Raw genomic sequence first — 20466 nt, forward strand, 5'->3', positions numbered from 1 at the left:
GTAGCTGGGGATGGAATTTGATGGATACTTCTAGTTGGATGATATTTGTGTGGAGTTAGGGCATATTGAGGCCTCGGAAAAACCGCTAAGTTTCAAGTTTCACTGAAATAATCAAAAGAGCGGACCCGCTGCACTGGCATGATGAGATACCGTTTTCTTGGAAGAATTATTGGTTACCCCGAAAGTAGCAGGTAAACGATGTGCTTAAGTGAAGATGGGTTTGGTAGAGAAACTCCCCTTTTACTACCTGCCAAGTTCTGTGTACCTAAAAGCCATTTTCATCTTGATGATGGAGAAAGTCAGAGTAATGTAAATCCAAGGTATTCTTCAGCGTCCTCTCCCAAACCGGAAGAAAGCAAAGCATCTGTAATATGATTTAAAAAGCTTTGTAAGTCCAGTAATATCCCACCGTTCTACCTTCTAAAAGCTTACTTCATCCACAACGCAGGTTACCAAAAATAGAAATTTCGACTCAAAGTGGATGTGTATTGCCGAAATTTACTGCCAGATCAATTCAAATAACATTTGTGTGCGACACCCTGTAATTCAAAGAACAGCTTCCCATGACTTCGTAGCAATGAGCAGCACATAATTGAGAGGACAAAATGAATTTTCAGCATGAGTCTCCAGTAATAAATCTTCCCAAAATATTTGATCTGTGCGGAAAACATCTAGTAATCCTGAGGGTATAGGTTACCCTAGGCGATCGAAAACACACAAAGATTGGTCACAACAGCGTATTGGTATTTAACTAGAAAAACAGTCCGTTAATCTGGGCTTAAACAAGACAGACAGACGGTCTATTGGCAGGAATCCAGAACAACACCATTTTAGGAAGGCTGATCTAGTTTGTCACCCTTCACGGAAACATTGGTTTCAAAATCGATCCGTGAGCAGAGACTGAAATGAATTCGGTAGGCGGCAGAAATGTAGTGGATATTTGCCTAACACTTGCCTGGAAGATTTTAAAATTCAACCGCACTAAGTAGAATTTTCAATCGCTGCAGTGATGTTCTTTGTGACACAATTTGGAACAAAAACGCCTATGCTTTCTCAGAAAACAAGACAGTTTTTGGTAGATTTGGTTGCATTTTATCATCACGAAATATCATTCTTTGAGTCTTATACCCTAGAAGAAAGATTCGCCTGCTTTTTGCAGTTTTGTGAGCAGTGTTTTGGATCACAGGAAGGCTCCTCAGTATAAATTTGTGTCGCAGGATACGAGTATCCGCTTTCCAGCTACTCGCCTTCCAGGATGGGGACCGCGTGATCCTCAGTGTGCCTGGTTGGAGACACTACAAGATATGGCTGCCAACCTATGTCAGTGGCGTTCTTGTTGTCAGTTTCTGCCCAGATTGCCTGAGTGAATGTCTGGAGGTCTAGGCATCTTGGAATTATTATGGTAAGCTAGCCCTAAGCCCCTTTCCCGTCCACCTTTACTCTTTACAATAAGGCTTTCAAATAAATCATGGTTGTACGGCAGCGAAGCATCAGTGTTGAACACTGATGTCATGCTGTCGATGACGATGATGATGATGATGATGATGATGATATGCGCTTATCCTCCTTGCGTTAAGCTCACAATGCGGAACAGTCTGAATGTCGTAACTCCCAACAGGTCATTCCAGCCAGACCTACAGTCATTCAGTTTGCTTCTCCGAATCCCCCAAATTTATTAAACAGAGTAAGCGAATTCCATCATTTGGTATGTCTTTAAATGCAATGCATTTTGAACACCAATAGCCAACTAGCCGTTAATTTAATCTTTCTGGCTAAATAAGACTGGTGATCGTAGTGTGATCGTAGTGTAATCTTCAAGTGAGACTTCGCTTTATCACTGAAGCCAATCTGACTGAAAGCCGAGAAGCATCCTAACTGCGAATCAAGTGCAGTGTCCATCTCACGAAACTGAGAATTCCAAACCGCGGTCAGTGGCTAAGCACTTAATCGTTCGGCCTTGTGTGGATGATCACGTGATGTGGTCTCTGTGACTGAATGATGAGCGGCGCTATATTCTAAAAGGGGGCTAATCACACTGCTGTGTAGCCGCTCGAGGCCGAACCGTTAAGCGTTAAGACACTGGTGGATAGGCCGCGGGTTCATAATTCTGAGTTTCGTGAAATGAGTACTGCTGAATATTCCCAACAAGGATGGAAGAACTGTACGTTGCTTCTCGATTTTTGGCATAGATTGACCTCGATGAAGGTCAATTTGAAGGTGTGTTTTGCTGCTGTAATAAGCATGAGATTCGGACTAAAAGTGCTTTCCGCCGTGTTTTTCCAAGCTGAAACATTCTGTTACACTTCAATGCCGTTAATGAACGATTCATGACAATCTATAGCTAAAAAACAAGAGTTCGGAGCATCTTCGTCATTCCTTCAGTCACAAATCTGCATGCTGATAGAGTATTTGGCTTTGCACCTTTAACACTAAATGAGGTCCCCACCATCCTTTGAAATGATGCATTGGTTTTGATCCATTCCATTGGACTTTGCATTCTCGAGGGAGTTATAGTAAACGGCGCCCCCGGAACCCGGTATCAACTCTTTTTTTCTCGCATTTTTGGTCTACTTAAGACCCACTAAAGTGCAAAACAGGTGAGAGGAGAGTCACATTTAACTGAAACGATGCGGATTTAGATCGTATTCTCAACGAGAACCCATTGGGTATTTTCTCACAAAATGTACTTCACTCTTTTCGAGAAACACACTCATTTGCAAATCAATCAATCAATTCACGAGAGGCCAAACTGAATATCACGTTTATGATATCCTACAAATGAATGTTCAAGTGGAACATAAGATTGACCGAAACTCATGGACTGCGCCGGGGACTGGGCGAAACCGGTCGTGGGCTGTCGAAAAGTTTTCAGCAACCTTGTGAGTAGTTTCCTTTATAAAAATGCACTTCGCTATAATCAGTGTGTACGGTCATCAGTAAGAAATATTTTCCCCATAAAAGGGTAGAAAAGTAAGTCGATGTTGTTTGAATACGGCCAAGAATGCGCTATCGAATGACACGGTTGAAAAGCGTCTATCTGACATCATCGTAAGCGTCCAGATCCATCACACAGTGGCGGTTTTTAGATTCATTGAATGAAAGTTTAGAGGGATGGAGTAAGATTGTATATCCCAGCCTCAGATTTTATTCGCCTAGGGCAGACTTTTTCTGAGTCTAATCTCATTGATCTTGCAATGTCTCGCTCTTTGGTGGAAATGATCTGCGGAAAGTAGATTACGCAACACGATCATGCTGAATGTATGCTTGATCCATGTGGAATTACCGTACCGACATTTTGAATGCAACTGCAACACCTCCTCATCCTGTAAAGGAAATAAAACCCATAAGGATCGAAAAGGAAATCGAGTTATTCTAGACCTTGTTGGGAGTTTGAACTGGAGTTTATTTTGATGAAGCCGTTGATTTTTACCGAATGACCGAGGAAAAGTAAAAACTCGTTTCACGGGTATCTTCAGTGGGGAGTCTCGCACGAGTCCTCAAACCCGAAATATCCTGGCTGTTAGGCGAACATCATGCCCTTTGGCCAGAAGTGATTGATCAATAGTGTGAATACCTCACATTCTTCATTTAGTGACGCCCTTTATGTGTGAGACTTTGTTGTGATGACATCTTGAGCGGCTGCTGAGCTTGTTTCCTGATCACGTTTGCTGATGCGCAGTGAGAGTTCAGTCAAATTTCATGAGTCCGATAGACATAATTGCAATGGATAACAGTTAAAGTTCCGCTAAAAACCAACCTCAATACTGAGAGCAAAATTTAGACCACAAAACAACCGTAAATCGATTTCTTTGTCTATTTTTTTTAGTTTAATGGCTAAAAGTGTGATGAAAAAACCTTAGCATGCCACATTTTTAGGGAACTTTCAAAATACTGGACAAGTGAATACAAATTGCTTCAACAATTCGTAATCTGACATCAGCGATGTCGAGCGATTTTCATCTGATTTTTTTTGGGTTTGTTGTGTAGGTGTTAAGCAGCAATACTAATAATAATGATTTAGCCTGATCAACTTTCAGCGAATATTTGCTATGCCACCCGAAGGAGGAACCAGGGCTTAGATACTCTCAGTGGATTAAATCCCAAACAGAAGCGGTCGAGATGTACAGGTTGGGTTTTAACCGCTGACATTCCGGTCAGTAATTTCGTGCTTTGAGCACTGAGCTATGCTGAGCTCATTTTAATTAGTCGATCACATCTATCAGTTAACAACATTGATGAAGTTTTAACAGATTAAAAATGAGATAAACTAGAGGGTGACCGACATAATACTAAGTTGTGCACGTTTTGAAGTTGGCCAGTCCTTTAGTGAGTCCATTCGAGTGTTCTCACTTAAACACGACCATCCTAATGAGGACGTGTCAGACCCCAAGGACGGATCAACTTTCTTTTGGTCCTTGTGTATGGTTTTTCTGTTTCTCCACCTCTTTAGATGGTCAGACCTCCCGGACGCAAGAAACTGAATAACCCTTTATTGGTTGCCTTTTACATCTTGTGTAAATTGCAATATTGGTGGCGATGATATGGTTTGCTGGTGTTTTACTTTGAAGGACTCGAGGCTAAGAATACCACCACTCTTTTGCGAGATGCTACGATTAGCCCATGATGCGCTGCACCATAAAAAATCAATAAATATTATTAACAGCGGGTCTTTGTAAGCCAGAGATAGCTGCACGCCTTCGAATATGAAGACGTATTCTCCTATCGACCAATGATAGCACAAAGACCATTGCGGTAAATGGATTAGCGTTTCTCCACCTAGTTACTTTAATCAACCACTCTTAAATGTCATCTCTCGCATTTGCGCCATCAAGATACATTTTTAGATTGGCTGGGATTACATTAAATGCTCCAGAAACCACAGTCGAACGCGTAACTGTTGGTCGGCTGATTAACGGGTGTTGTAAAAACCTATCTGACCAATTAATTTACTTCGGATTCTAGCCAAAATATTTGTTCTGGCAAAAACTAGCATCTATCCAAACAAAATTGACTGTGATGCGGTGCTTTGTGTTTAGTAAAAAAATGCTCAAACTAGGGAAGAAATGACAAAACGCTTTTACGTTGAGTATATTCTCACCCTTGATGAGGCAGATCACTGGGCAAATCAGTTTCCTGTAAGAAGGTTTGCCCTTAACGATAAACAAGCTATTTTACGTTTGTGGTTCACTGAATACGAAAAAAACGATAAGGCTCGCTTCTTACTGAGGAAATTTAAGGATATACCAAATATGCGTTTTCGCGGGGTAGGGCAGATGCATCGACATCACAGTAATGTATTTTAATCAAAATCACCCTTGTGAAAAGTAACAACTGCTAGATAGTATATTACAAACAAATATTTCACCCAAACAATGAACAAAATGGTCATTATTTCACCACAAATGAATATCAAGCAGTCATGACCTCTTGGATCAGCTAGAGTTCGAATTCAAGCCGTGATGCTTCGTAGTGCGCGTGTATTCCACATTTTATAACCGACCAAGCCCATTTGAATGCAGCCAAGAAAAAAGCAATTCAGCGTATGAGAGTAACACTGGTGCTCGCAGTGCACTGATGTAGTCAACCAGGGTCAAAAGCGTGTGGTATTTTTACTGTGATGCCCCGTTCACGGGGCAAATTCGTCATCCAGAAAGACTCGAATTGATATCCTTTTCTTATGTTGTCCAAATGCATGTGCTATGCATCAGCCACCTGAAGTTCCGGATGGCACGGTGTTCAAAGTACTGAAGCACCTTGACTCACTTTTCTCATGATGGGTTCGTTTTACAGAATCGTAAGGAGGGGGCGATAACTTTGTCACCAGACTTCAGGAATCATGGTGTTTCGGATGCTTTTTCTGATGAACTGTCACCAGATATCTTCGATTTTTTTTGGACATAAGCGTACTATTATTTTCTTCGTTTCGACTATGAGCCCTTTGGATGTTTTTTAGTTAAACTGCTATGCACAATTACAGAACAAGCTGCTAGAAATATAAAGCGAATGGAGTTCATAGGAATTGAGTTTTTCTCCCAAATTTCTGTTCTTCCACATCACTTGGTAAATTTCAACCTACTACAGGGCGTGAATACAACACTTTCCTAATAGTTGTGCTTTACATGCTATCATCGTTCGTCACTCATTCCGCTAATCAACTGGCAGTTTCAAACACGGTGTAAAGCATGGCTAACTGTCTTTGTATCTGACGGGACAGGTTGCAGAAAAGTACAAAACGGAGCACGCTTCGCTCAGGTAGTCCACTAGAGAGGTTTTCGTGTATTGATCCAACGCGTGCGTGATTTGTTTTCCTCAACCTACCTAGTCGGTTCTGCGATAGAGGGATTTTAGCCGTGTTGGCGTTGGGCTTTGAAATATTACGCATTTGGACCTGAAGCCTGATCTCCACTTGTCAGTGTTGTGACTATTTACCATAAGTCAAGCCACCAGTGCACTTGAAAGACTCCGAGATTTCCTCAAGTTCTGTAGAGTTTTTCCTACGTGCCGATTGTCAAGCAGCCTGTATTTACCATATTGAGATCTGTCGAAAGGTATGTAATCTTGGAAATGCACACCAATGGCGAATCCCTTAATCCTTCTAGAAAGTCTGGGCAACAAAACATTCAGCCATTCGGTGTCGTTTTCAGGATTATCCAATTCGGTACTTGTTTGCCGGGTCTGCAATGAGGAATAAAGGTCAACATTATGGTCTAAAATCGACCAGTATTTCGGTAACTTTTATTTTTTGACAGAAGTCTCCGTCGAGCACAGCCTATCTTCTGTCACAGCCTAAACAGAAATGGATCATTACTAATATCTTCATCGAATGATTCTCGGAACAAATCAACCGATATTCTACCAAATCCACAATTATTCTCTGCGCGGTTGTAATATGTGAAGATTTTGTAATTTTGAATTGAGATTTCATCTTGATATTTAGGCTTGACCATGGTAAAATTCCATCTGAAAATCTCTGTATTTTACTATAAAACGGCTTTAGTGACGGCGCGAAACCTTAATTGGAAGCCACAAAGTCCATCGCACGCTACGATTAGTCCATAAGTAGCTCAGAGGAAGAACTATTTCAGTAGATGAATGAAGCTTCCATCTGATAAATTGTCACTTGAGCACCCAGTCACTACGTGACCCCGTATGTGCTTTCTGCGTCTGAAAGATAGAGAGGCTCAAGAGGAGTTACTCACGCGGTTCTTCAGCCGCTTAAGGCCAAACGGTTAAGTACCCAGTCACTGGCAGGAACGTCGCAGGTCCGGAACTCCCTGGAGTTTCGTGAGAAGCGCACTGTTGGTGTTTAGCAGTAAGGATGAAACGGATCTACAGTGATTTTCTCCTCACTGATACGGCGATTTCTCAAATAACTATAGTCAGGACAGTGTTTTACCAATGACCCACTAGAGGACGACGAAACATAAGTTGCCTAATCAAGGGGCTATATACCAAAATAGTTACTCCAATTCCTTTTCGGTGTCGTTATGATTAACGGTATTCTGCTATCAAAGGTCACTGACCCACTAGAGGACGACGAAACATAAGTCGCCTAATCAAGGGGCTATATACCAATTCCTTTTCGGTGTCGTTATGGTTAACGGTATTCTGCTATCAAAGGTCGTATTACTTCAGACTGTTAATTCACCCCTATAAAACACAAAGGTGTCACACAATATATCAAAGACTGCTTTAGGGTGCGCGCCTAGATGAGACTAAACATAACCGTTGGCATTCGGAAATCGATTTCACCTTTTGGACTCTGAGTAAATAACTGAGTAAATGCTCTTCCTGACAAATAGCTGTCGAACAATTTAATGAAGGAGAGGTGCATTTGATATTGCTTTGAGTCTCTACTTAACTCCGACTACATTAAAAAACAGTTGCAAACTTCCATTTACGTACAGTTTGGTAGCAGGATAGAAAATAAGATTTTTGAAAACTTGAAGACTCATGAGCAAGATAATCTGAACAACAACAACAATCTGACAAGTTTCAATCAACAGGAATAGAAAGTTCAATAGTTTGGCTTGAATCAATGCGACCAAATAACTTTGGTTACCTAATGAGAAAAGTGATCTGTAAATACACTGATTTGAACTGACCTTTGGTGGTAAGCACTCTCAAATATTAAGTTGAATGCCGACAACCCTATCCTTTAACCCCAAAATCGACGTTATCCTGTTAAAGTTAGTGAAGCCACTCGTGAGATTAATTTCTCCGGAGACGGTCATAAAATAACCATTAACTATGTTGAAGAATCAAACACAATAGGAAGTTGGCAATATGCGTCTACCAACAGAAAGTGTGGACAGATTCAGGAAGCTAAACAGCTCTTTGCTTAGCGGGGTTATAAGCTGTGAGGTAACTCGGAACGAATGGACTGGTTGTTCTTCAGCGGTGACTTGTTGCTTGCAATGCATTATCCAGACCATCTGAAAACTGCTTGGCCATTTTGATGTTCTGCCAAATATGCAATAAGTCATTTGAACATCCCGTAGCATCCCCCGGAAGGTACTTTCGAAGTCGGGGGAAACACCACTTGTACTGTTGTTTGTCGGTGAGTCACAACCAGCATGGGACTCTAGTTGTCAAATCAACTGAGCAGTGCTGAACAGTAAGGGGGAACTCCTTTTTTGAATTTTTCAAAAATTCATCCGCATAAAACCGAATTTAGCCTATCTTTGAGAAACGCAACGACAAAATCTGGTTTTTCTATAGCTTTGCCTTTTGTTTTGTACAAAACACAATTCATTTTTAAGGCTTATCATTGAGCATAATTGGATTTCTCAACGACCGTTTTTCACTCAAAGTAGTTCAGTTCGAGTTCTTCAATAATGACTGCGGAATTGAGCGTCCATCAGAAAACGCGACAAAGGTTACGCATTTCCGATCAACGAGGACCGGCTCAAACTCATTTTTCCCTCTGGAAAGGCTAGCTGAGTTCACAACACATGCTTTACACTATAATCGTATGAAGACTGACCGCTAACGGACTAATAAATGATGTGCTAGGAAGTAGATCTCGTCTATGTCATGCGTTTGAGTAAGAATTGAATTTTGTATAACGAGGCGGAGCTGATTGTGAGGCAGTCGTTTGTTCTAGTCTGGAAATCCCCAAGAGTCCCTCCGGAAAAATTTTTACTAAAAACATAAATACCCCATAAGCATGTGAGGTATACTGCGTTGACTTTTTCAGTTTTTTACAGATAATTCTTCGAGATGGTGTACAGTGACTCCGGAAAAATTTTTACTAAAAACATAAACACCCCATAAGCATGTGAGTTATACTGCGTTGACTTTTTCAGTTTTACAGACAATTCTTCAAGATGGTGTGCAGTGGTGCAAATTTCAATTTTTCCCAAAAATGATTCGCTGAACGACAGTCAGAACGGGCATGACGGGTGTTCAAAACTCCATGGTGTTTTGTGCGGTCGGCAAGGATGATGATCTTGAATAAGGATGAAACAGCTCTACCGCCTTCCTCATCTTTTTAGCGTAGATTGGTCTCACTAACAGGATAAAATCTTATCTGAAAATTATTGAATCTCTTCGCGGTACCAGTCATTTCTGAGCTTCTTCTAGCTGGCCGTAATCTCTGAGCTTTACATTCATCTTAACTGCTTGTATGTAACAACGTATTCGGCACCGATGGGCGCGTTCAAAAGATTAATCAATGTACTTTTGTATGGAAGAATTCACTAGATGCGATAACTAAAAAAACCTTTTTGCGTTTTGAATCGCTGTCATCGACCTGTTTCTCTAACTCTCCGTAATCCAATTTCCGGTTTTGCTATTTCCGTGGTACAGCCGGTTCCTATGCCTATCCTGCAACTTTGCCGCTCGATACCACAGGTGGAAACATGGGACAACATGGCATTGATATCCTATTCTGCTTCGTAAGCCGCACCCCCCACAAGCTCATCATCAGCTAGTTGCTGCCAACTAGTCTTGCAACTAGTCTTGCAAACTGGTTTTGCAATCCCGTTACACCATCGCACAACCAGCTTGACATTTAACAATGATCTCATCCTCCATGTTTGTGGAGAGAATATGCTCAACATTCTGCGGCAAGGAAGCCTCTGGGCTATTTTCGCTAACTGGACCGAGAGCCTCTACCACAGAGAGGATAAGTTTTTGATTTAACAACAAGAGCATTCTTTTCACCCCACGGATAAACGTCGCCGGCAAACTTGTTAGAAAAAAGTCTTGTAGAGAAAAAACTGAAATCAGTTGTCAACGTCTGAAACAGCTGCAAAATCGTTTACTCTTTGTCGCCGAGGGATTCGATTTTGACGGATGACTCGACTGAATCCAGCCGAATCTCCCGTTTATAATGGGCTGTTGGAGTTTTAGAAAATTTATGGGTGTGTTAGTTCCAGTAAAGCACACCATAGCCAATGACATTAGGAGTCCCCATTCGAGCCACCATAAATCGGTTGAAAATTATTTCTTCAGTTACTTTTTATCAGCAATAAGCAATCCTGTTGATGACGGTTTTCACACTGATAATTCAGGAACAGTTTCCGTCCACTAAGGATATTACCTATTCCTACACTGCCTGTGAAAAAAAATACAGTTCGCGGTGTTTGACGCCAAGCAGACGGGCTCGTCACTTTGGGTGCTTGGTATAGCCGGCAATACATATTGGGTGTAGCTTTAGTGGAAACTGCTATCAAAGAGGCCAGAAACTAAGACGGAGCAGCGACCAGTAACTTGATATTTATCGAGTTACTGACAGTTATCTATGGTTTTGATATTATTTCGGGGTGTATCCTGGTTGTAAACCATTTATATTTGTGGTTCGAATGCGAGTTCATCTCATCCTTCATCCTGTAAGGTTCATGGGAGTTATACTCACCAGGAGTTGAGAAAAATTCATTTTAAATGATCCGGTGCAGCCAGAATTTTCGTGTTGTTGTGTGCAACGTGGATTTGTTCGGCTTCGTGTCTGTCGTGCAAAAAGTTGCCACCGTGTTTTCGTACATGGCTTGGTGCTCAGCGTATGGGACGTACACCAAGACCAATCAGCCGCAACCGAATATGAAAGACGGTTTCAAGCGGTTGGAGTGCACGTTTGTTACGTGTCTCAACAGTATCTAAAAATATTCAGCAGTACAAACTGGCAGTCCGGTTTTTCAGTCGACTGAATGGCAGTAATTGCCGTTGTTCAGCTGACTGCCCACAACAAGCTGACACACAGTGAAGGGTCCTGAAATTGAGGGGGAAGGTGAAAATTAAAGCCTAGTTGATGAGTAAATGACCAGAGGAGAGCAGCTGCGTCCAAAGTGCGGGAAAAATAAAAATCTAAACCATAAATGTATTTAAATTTGTTGGAAATAGTTCAACAGGGCCGGAAACTTATGAGGCATGAAATGAATCCATGCAGAAATCCGCCGGAAGTCTCCTCTAGCACCGACTAGTCCATATTTCCGCGAATCTCCCCAATCAGCGTGTAATCACCGCGATTAGAGCCTTAACTCCAGGAATCTTTCTCAGACTAGGGTTAGTAATCAAGCGTATTGGTGAATAGGTTTCTCACCCTAGACCATATTCACTGTGTAGGGTTAATATACCTTTCCTTGATTTGCTCGAAATACTCCGATGAACTCTGGCGCACAATGGACAGTGTCACATGCAGTTTGCGCTGGGTTACATATACTCCAACTAAACTTTCTGTTTATTAGAATAAAAACCCAAACAATAAGACTGGAGGTAATCAGGTGGGTCAGGTTCCAAGGACACCAGCGGGCCAAACTGGTGAACCAAAATTGTTAATTCGAAAGAGCATAACTGAGCAGTTTAGCCCAGCAGTGCGTGTGAAGAGTGGTCTGGTAGCGGGAAGCATTCGCAAGGCCCACCCAGAGTGGGCGCGGGGACAGAAAGTTTTTGTCACTGGATAATCGTTCGCAGAACAGTAGATAGGAATTTACTCTTAACATCTTTGGGTTGTGCGGTGAGGCGTCTGCCCAAAAACTCCTCCGTTCTGGTTATGTCATTTGATGAGCCCGCCCATCAGGTTATTGAACAGCAGCTTTACAGAGAGGGTGGAAAACTAGGGATGCTCTTCAGCGTCATGCAGCTCGTAAGCCAAGAGTACGAAATACCTCTTCGACAAAAATAACAATTTAAACAACCAAAACAATCTCAAATTGAAAGAAAAACTTCATTAGTGGGATGACGGTTGGGTTGTGCGGTGAGGCGTCTGCCCAAAAACTCCTCCGTTCTGGTTATGTCATTTGATGAGCCCGCCCATCAGGTTATTGAACAGCAGCTTTACAGAGAGGGTGGAAAACTAGGGATGCTCTTCAGCGTCATGCAGCTCGTAAGCCAAGAGTACGAAATACCTCTTCGACAAAAATAACAATTTAAACAACCAAAACAATCTCAAATTGAAAGAAAAACTTCATTAGTCGGGATGACGGATCCGAATCTCAGCCCACTCAGACAATGTGCTAAAACGCCAACTGAGCCCAGATTTTTGGAATCCAAGTTGAGGAACCACAAAGTGTTCCTCATGCAGATGGAAAATGGACCACAAATGTGATTTGCTGTTCGGTGGGGTTAACAAGGTGTTGTGTAAATTCGGCAGCCACATTAGCATGGGCCTTTTAACTGGACAAAAAGTGTCGGCCTATTGTGGCTAGATCAGCTATTGTAAATTTGTAAAAGGCCTGGACAGTTTTCAATGGTAAATTCTGTCCGCATGTACTGATGTGGTTGCACCAACTGGAAGTTCAGGGAATCCAAGTTACGTTTTGCCAAGTGTTGCACGATTTCCTGATAAGCGCAAACAGATTTACTAATTTCTAGTGCCACACTAGACTCCTTTTACCGACAGTTTGCTATCTAAGTATTCCTTTTAGTCCTCTCAGTCTTTTTCTTTCCTTCCTTCTTCCTACTGATTTCCGAACAATCGATTATGGAAAGGTGACTGGCTATTGCCTGTCCCATCTTTTTGAACGGAAGTAGACAAAAACAAAAATTTCGTTCTTTTGAGGGACCGTCAAATTTAAAATTACAGTTTCCTTTAGCTTAACGATATATTTTCGTTTTTTCTAAGTGTTAGTACTCTGAATACGCTTGTGGTCGACCGAGAACTCATCCCGACATACGACGGATGTTAACGCGTGAAATTAGTGACCTGAACTTCCGCGGTTGGAAAACAACTCCAGCATCTAGACTGCTTCCGTCTATGTTTTGGCAATCTGGCAGAATCTCAGCCCTCGTAGTTCCAGTACCCCGTCCTCTAGAACCGAAAAAGCGTTACAACTGAACGACTGATTAAACACCTTTAAAATAGGGAAGCGAAGGTCACAGTGATCGTTCTTGGAACTCAGTGTTTGAAACCCACTGGTTGTACGGACCCTTTGGGTAAGAAAGGGGTGTTTTAAACTTGATATGTGTGATAGCGACGTTTCCCGTTAATTTTTAGGGTTCGCTGACGGTTCTATCAATAAGTACACGTTCTTGTGAGTTTGTATTCAGTTCAGATGGACTGCATCAGCAATCGCGCTTTGGAAAATCTGTCTCGTTAGTGAAAGTATCATTAACTTTCCTGATCCATTCGCTTGGTTCTTCGGGAAAACATCTCATTTTTGGTTTGACTGGACTACGGTAATTTGCATGTTTGTATTTCATTGTCAAACTACTTACAACTGGTACGATTTTATGGAGATTTTCTGTCCAGAGGCATACAGTAGTTGGCTTGATGATTATTTTACTTGTAGTGATGAACATTCACAAAGAAATCTGTCAGAATTATGCTACGAATACCGAATTTGGAAGACATAAAAGTCGAGAAAAAAACAGAAACTAAAAACTAACATATTGGTCCACAAACCGGAGTTTGTGGGACAAGATTAAATGGAAGAAATCCGTCTCCAGGCTTCTTGATTTCAAGGTCATTTACCACCGGAAAAAAATCAGGCATGCACTTTAGACCTCAGTAGAATACGGGTCTTCCAAACTGAGTCTGGTTGAAAATTACGCAATCTGCAGGGGATTTGATTAGTTCAGGTCAAGAAATGTCGGTATGATGTGACTGGATGTGGACGATATGGTAGCAAAATTTTGAGTAGCAGGATTGTTGGAATGCGTGCGTGTTTTATCTGGTTTCACCCACATAAATGTTACTCTGGCATTTCATTCATCTAATCCGACTGAAGCCTGGATATAGCATCTCGTAGCGTATAAAATGCAAGCTGTACTTCAGTTGTTAGTGAACGCACCGTCAAGCCAGGACGGTACAAATAACCGAATTCAGTCAAATTCCACAGGTTACCAATTGTCTCACCAAACTAACTTGAAAATTACTTTTACCCTGCTCTAGGTAACTTTCCTACTCCGTGCGTTTGAAATTTTATGATCATCCTATGCGTTGACAGTACAATTATTATTCTGTTTGACATTCCCTGTACTGGAGCTTCCTAGCACAGTGGTGTGTCGGCTTGATTCAGTACTCAGTGGAATTATGTTGGCATACTTGCGCCAGCTCATCCACATCGTACCCACCTCCGAAGGTTCTATAAAATACATCCTCAATGCTGTTCGCAAGGGTGGAATAGATTATTCGGGAGTCTGTTCAAACAATATTTTCTGAAACTACACCTTCCCTTCTGTTTGAATAATCTGGTTTTCCAAAGTTGTCTGAGCACCTGGATCATCAGATTTTGGTGTCGTTTTTTTCGATGTATTGTACTCTGAAAATGATTGATAAAGAGTTTTCCCCTGAAACATCCATGTACTTTATATTCCGGCCTCTGGAAAGCTTCTATTGCGTGTCTACATAACACAGAACATACTTCTAATGAAACACTTGTTCCTTCATTGCGAATAAATTGGACGCATCCCCTCCGTTCACTGAATTCAACGATATTTCTAAGCATTTCAACACTCGCTTGTACTCCTCGGTGATTTCGGGTCAAACGTACACTGCTGTGTCATTTTTTCCTGACTTCAGACACAGCGTCTATCCGGATCACCAGAATGCGAAATCTACTCACGTGGATTCTCCTGGGTTCGTTCTGTTTCACTGCATTGGCCGACTCATCAGGTGACAAAATCGTTGAGCAGTCGCTGATGAAGTAAGTTTTGTAAAAAAAACAAGCGTGCCACAAGAGGTGCGACCTTTTAAAATTCTGCATGGACATCTTGAACTTCAGAACCCAATAGCCACTTCTTGACAAAACCACTCTTCATGGCCTCCGGGTATAAATTATTTTATCATGGAAGAACAAGTCAAAAAACGCATCCGTCTTTCGGTTCCATTATGCTTTTGACTAGCCGCTTGTCCACGAGATGGTGGGGGCTTTATTGCTCGAGTTCCATCTGCATGACACTGCTTTAGGCGTTATTTTTCGGTGGGACCATGAGATAGGACCGCTCAGGTGAAGTCTTCTTGGGCTCTAGGAAACCAGCCGAAGGCAGCCACTTTTGACGTGAGACTTTTGAGAACAGTTACCACATAAAACTATCATACGCAATAATCCAAAAAACATTAGGCACGAACACACTAGGTCATTCAGGCAATACCATTATCTTCCACCAAGAACAGCGTTTTGCTAATTCATGTAACCCTAAAGGATTCCCCAAATGAAGCACGTCCTGACGATAGGCTAAGACTAAAAAGTGACTTACCGAAAACGGCCTCTTCAGCGAGCTAGATTGTGAGACCATCTCTTTTGAGTACGCCAATCAATTTTTGTGACAAAGAGGTTTTCTGATGGGAGAGACAGCTGTTTCGCAACATACTTTGAGGGGTTTCTGGTCGTTTTGCATAGTGGTCTACTCGGAGAGCAAATGCTTGTTCCTTTTCAGAACACTACTCACAATGCGTATTAAGACTATCCTTTTACCGATAGGATCCCTCCCTTGGGAAGCCGATTCCTGGAATAGACAATTTTCCCCCTGTCTATTTGACGGATAAACCACATTTTGAAAAAAAATTGTGTATCAGGTTTCTGTTGACAGCTGGTAAAATAGAAATTCGCGGTTGTTCACTTTTGGTAATTCACAACACAGCAATCGTCATTTATGGATGTGCAACCAGTTTTGTACCAGCCGGAATCAAAATCGTAGATGTAAACCATGAAAAACCAGCTTTCTTCTAGTACCTAGGCTGATGAACGCTTTGGAGATGCTTCTCGATTACAGACTTTGTGCAAAACATGTGGAGTAATTGTATGAAGTTAGTATATTCATTAACATCTTCGGAAATATTGATGTCAGCTTTTTACGTTTCGTGAGTGATGGGAGCAAAGGAGTAGAATTTATGTTGCGATATGTATGTGCAACCATGAAATAACTTCATTCCCGAAAACTGCAGCTATGTTCAAAGAATTCATGCCGTAGTAGGGTGCAATGCGGCCCTCAGACTCCGTCAGCCTCACCAAACGCAGAGGTGACGGACGCTGAGCTGCATAATCTTGGCACCACAACGTGCAAATGGCAAATAAGCTTCTTCGTCCGGCTTGATTAGACTTGTACTCAAATCCACGTCCTTTCTTTGTGAATAGAAGTAGTCAAATTCCCGAACTGAACGCAGCCGACCTGATTCACGTGGAGCCAAATGAAACTGGCGACGGGCAAAATGTCTACTAGTCCTCTATGGTAAATTTTCTCAGGGTGGATTCATACATATGCATGTCAGTGAACTTCGTACTAGATGAAAATAGGAGAATTACACTTAGACCAGAGCCGAGTTCAATAGAGATTTTATGATGGCTGAAATAGAGTCCATTTGGTTTGAACAGTCCGAACTTCTTCTCTGAAGATGTCTTCCAGAAATGATCTCTATGTTAATCACGGAAAGTTTTGGAGGAGGAGTAACGTAAAGCGGTAGTAAAGTATTTCATTAGCTTCTATCTGCTAATACATTATCATCAGGGTATGGCATGCTAATTAATCACCCTTGCTGATGTGGCCAACAAAGGTGGTTTTAGTTAAAATAGGTCACTCGAAAGTTATACCACATGAAGAATTCGTGCATTTTAGTTTTATTTAGTTAAATCACGTTGCATTTGCTGGGTGACAGTGGTGCCTTAGCAGTCTCACTTTATCTAGATCCTCGCCGTGAGGGAACTCCGTAGGAAATTCGAAACACCCCCATCATTCTTTTGTTTAAATTAGGGAACGGACCCCTTGCAGTGATTTTAGTCTTGAAGTACCTTTAGGCATTTCTCAGATCCCCAGTAGTAGTCTGCTCAAAGATGCCTCGGAAATAGGGTGACATGGCAGAAATATGGTGCCCAGGTACCGCACACAAGTGGTGCCTTGGAACTGAAATAAAAGCACAATTACTCTATCTAAAATGACAAGTGTCATGGAGTCAAACATCCCTCGTTGTAAACAAAACCCTACTTAAACCTATGTTAAACCAGTGGCTCAACATCCAAAGCGTCAATGTTCTTTCGGCATAAGTGAACTCTAGTTCGATCGTAGCTGATAGAGCACACAGTCCAATACCGGTTGGGAACAATCATATTTTAGTTACATTATGATTAGTTGTGCAACTCACTCAGGACTTTGAGGGCGACAGCACCTCCGTTTGGATGAATGTTAGTCCGCACGACGACACTCAAGTTGCTACACTATGTTGTACACTACATTATACTGCACTACACCACACTATACTATGCCCTACTCTACTATACTGTGCTATTCTACACCATGCCGTACTATACTATACCATACTCTACTATACCATACCATACTATACTATACTTTACTATTATCATTTATTTTTGAAGAGCATGGTCACAGACATAAAAAGTGAATGCAAGCGATGAATGCGAAAGAGTAACAGGAGAATATGGGAGAAAAGAGAGAAACGTCTCATTCGAAATCATGCCAAGGACAGTGCCAGTCTGATGAGGTGAATCCCAAAGTATGTAAAGATTTTGGTATGGGAACACGCGTCTAAAGACCAACAACCAAAGAAAGGACAAACAATGGTGAATGCTCTTCAAGGCGCAGTGTGCGCTAGCACAGTCAAGACTCGCACATCAGGCACAAAGTGACCGTCATACTGGGTCTGGTGTGAGATTAAATGGCAAAAATGTACCTTCAACGCCATGTGCCACGCATAAAAGTGTCATAAGTACGCAGGGAGCCCACAATGGCAAGCAAACACAAGTCACTGACTGCGACCTTAGGAAGTCCCAGTCCAATAACAGCCTTAGCGGATTGAGGAAAGCAGATCCCTCGATAAGAGATGATCATCGGTTGGTGAACCAAAAAGTCGATATCACAACCGATGGCATGTAGGGCTGAGATTATGGCGAGGGAATGTTCATCAGCACCATACTTCTGCTTCTTCTCATTCCACACTATCTCTCCACGCCCATCCGAGACTATGCTAACGTCTATTACAGTTGCACGGCGATCTCGAACAGCGATTAGGTCAGGTTTGATGAACGACGTAGAAGTAGGGGCTCTCAACTCCTCGAAGACGGTGTACCCTAGTCGACGGAGACGTTTTGCAAGTTCCCTTGCAACCCGATTATGACGAGCACATGTGGCATCATGCGTGATCCAGCAGGATTGCAAAATACGCACCAAACTCTCCGGTTGGCCACAGTTTCCACGACATAAGATCGTCTGACCATGCCGAGCGCTGCTAACTCTCGTCCTGTAGTGATACACGGTAGCATGTATAGAACAATAAGAACGAACTGCTGAAACCATAGGAAAACGCGGGCTCGTAGCCCACCTGATTGAGTGAATAACGGTGCACTTTTGAACTACGTAGCTCCAAGTTAGTTTCAATCCCGTAATATCAGTCTACACTGAGACACACCGCGTAGCTGTTCCACTCTCCTTAATAACCATCTCCTCATTGTCTAAAATTAGCACATACTCTCCTCAGAAATATGGCAGTTCTACAAGGCGTTTAGTCCTCCATCTCACACGTCCTGTCACGTAAAACTCATTAACGGATCCACATAATTTGCACTGCATGACTGAAGGTTGGCCAGGTATCAGTTAAATACAACGCTTATCAAACATGTGTGGTCAAAACGGCCAGCGTTCAGTCCTCCTATGAATTTGCGAGAACCGCGCTGTTGATGACCTTCGACGAGAATGGACTAGTTTTACTGTGTTTGTCAGCCCATATACGTAGACCCGAGGAGACTTTCGTCGTACTATCCTCAGAATGTGACAAACCTCAACGAAATTGGACAACTCTGCAACCATCAATGGTCTTCTTTCGAGAAGTCATCACTTGAGGACCTAGTCAACTGCGTGAATGAGTGGAGTTGGCGCCATACCCTGTCAAATTAAAAGTTCACCATGTATCCGTAGGCGCAAACGTAATACCATCACTTATTAGGGACGTTTATACTTCTACACAGCGCAGCTTGATATATATATATTTATATATATATATATATATTCCCTATTTAACACGGACTTCTCCACAGGGAGGGCGTTTCCATAACGGGATTCTGGGGCAAATTCGTCTTCGGTACGATATGGATGATCCGCACATGAACATTCAACGGTTCCTCTGTTGTCATGTCGCCGTTTTCGCAGGTTGCCATGGTAACTGCCAACCGAAAATTTCACTTACCTTGGGATCGGCACAATAGCATTCACATTTGTTTACCAGGGAGACAGAATTAGTCAGGATTAGCTCTGCTTTCTGTCGCTTTCACTTCAAATTTCAGCATCGATTTGGTGTGTGCGAATTTTCCACATTCACTTAAACGTTGATATGCATGTGTTCCACAAGGTTGGGAGCAATAAAGTTCGACCTTGTACTTCTGCAGTAGGTAGTTCCTCTCCAGTCTGTTAGGTTGTGTATCGCTGCCGTAGGAAAACCGTTCGATCAAACTATTTCTTCCAGGTGCAGTGATCGACCGTGGCTCTTTTTACCTAGTCTTAACAAAGCATCGGTTGTAATCGATTGTCACAGAGTTTTCAAAGTCCAGTCTAGGCGTGCCTGCGGTAGGTGAACCTGTGAATGGAGTCGATATCTGTGGTTCCTATTCTGTCATTGCTTCCTCGTAAAGAGTTGATAGATGTGGACGTCTTCTGAGATGATGCAACACATCAAGTAGGGAAGCTGCTTAGTTTGTGACCTGAGGTGTGAAGCCAGGTGACCAGTGTTTGAACTTTAAGCATTGTGGATAGTATAATACACGATGATTTATCAACTGGCAAACGAAACAAAGAATATAACAGATAATAACATCAACTTGTCTTTCCAATGCACAGTTCAAAATAAACAACGGAAGCAGATGCTTGTACTCGAAGGAGTTCCAGTGTAATTCTTTCTTGACATACCTCACTACTCAGAAAATCGTTCAAAACTCTCCAACCTAATGAGTAGTATACTGTGTCAATAAAATTTGCCGCGAAACCTTGAATGGAGTACCAGCTGAAGCCGGAGGCGGTCCCTGTGCAGAACATTCCGTAGGAGAAAATATCTACTGCTCTTTCTCTAGGGTCAATAACAATCAT

General features: G+C 42.1%; 1 protein-coding gene across 1 annotated transcript in view; it reads left to right on the forward strand.

Annotated features, from left to right (window-relative positions):
• T265_13459 (hypothetical protein) overlaps positions 1–20466 on the forward strand; it is a gene marked incomplete at both ends in the record, with an annotated part of 63070 nt that overhangs the window by 22149 nt on the left and 20455 nt on the right. The window contains one exon of the mRNA XM_009168961.1: positions 14963–15086. Coding sequence (XP_009167225.1) covers positions 14963–15086 — 124 coding nt within the window. The remainder of the gene's footprint in view (positions 1–14962; positions 15087–20466) is intronic.

The sequence above is a fragment of the Opisthorchis viverrini genome (assembly GCF_000715545.1).
Source record: "Opisthorchis viverrini unplaced genomic scaffold opera_v5_68, whole genome shotgun sequence".
NCBI lineage: Eukaryota > Metazoa > Platyhelminthes > Trematoda > Opisthorchiida > Opisthorchiidae > Opisthorchis > Opisthorchis viverrini.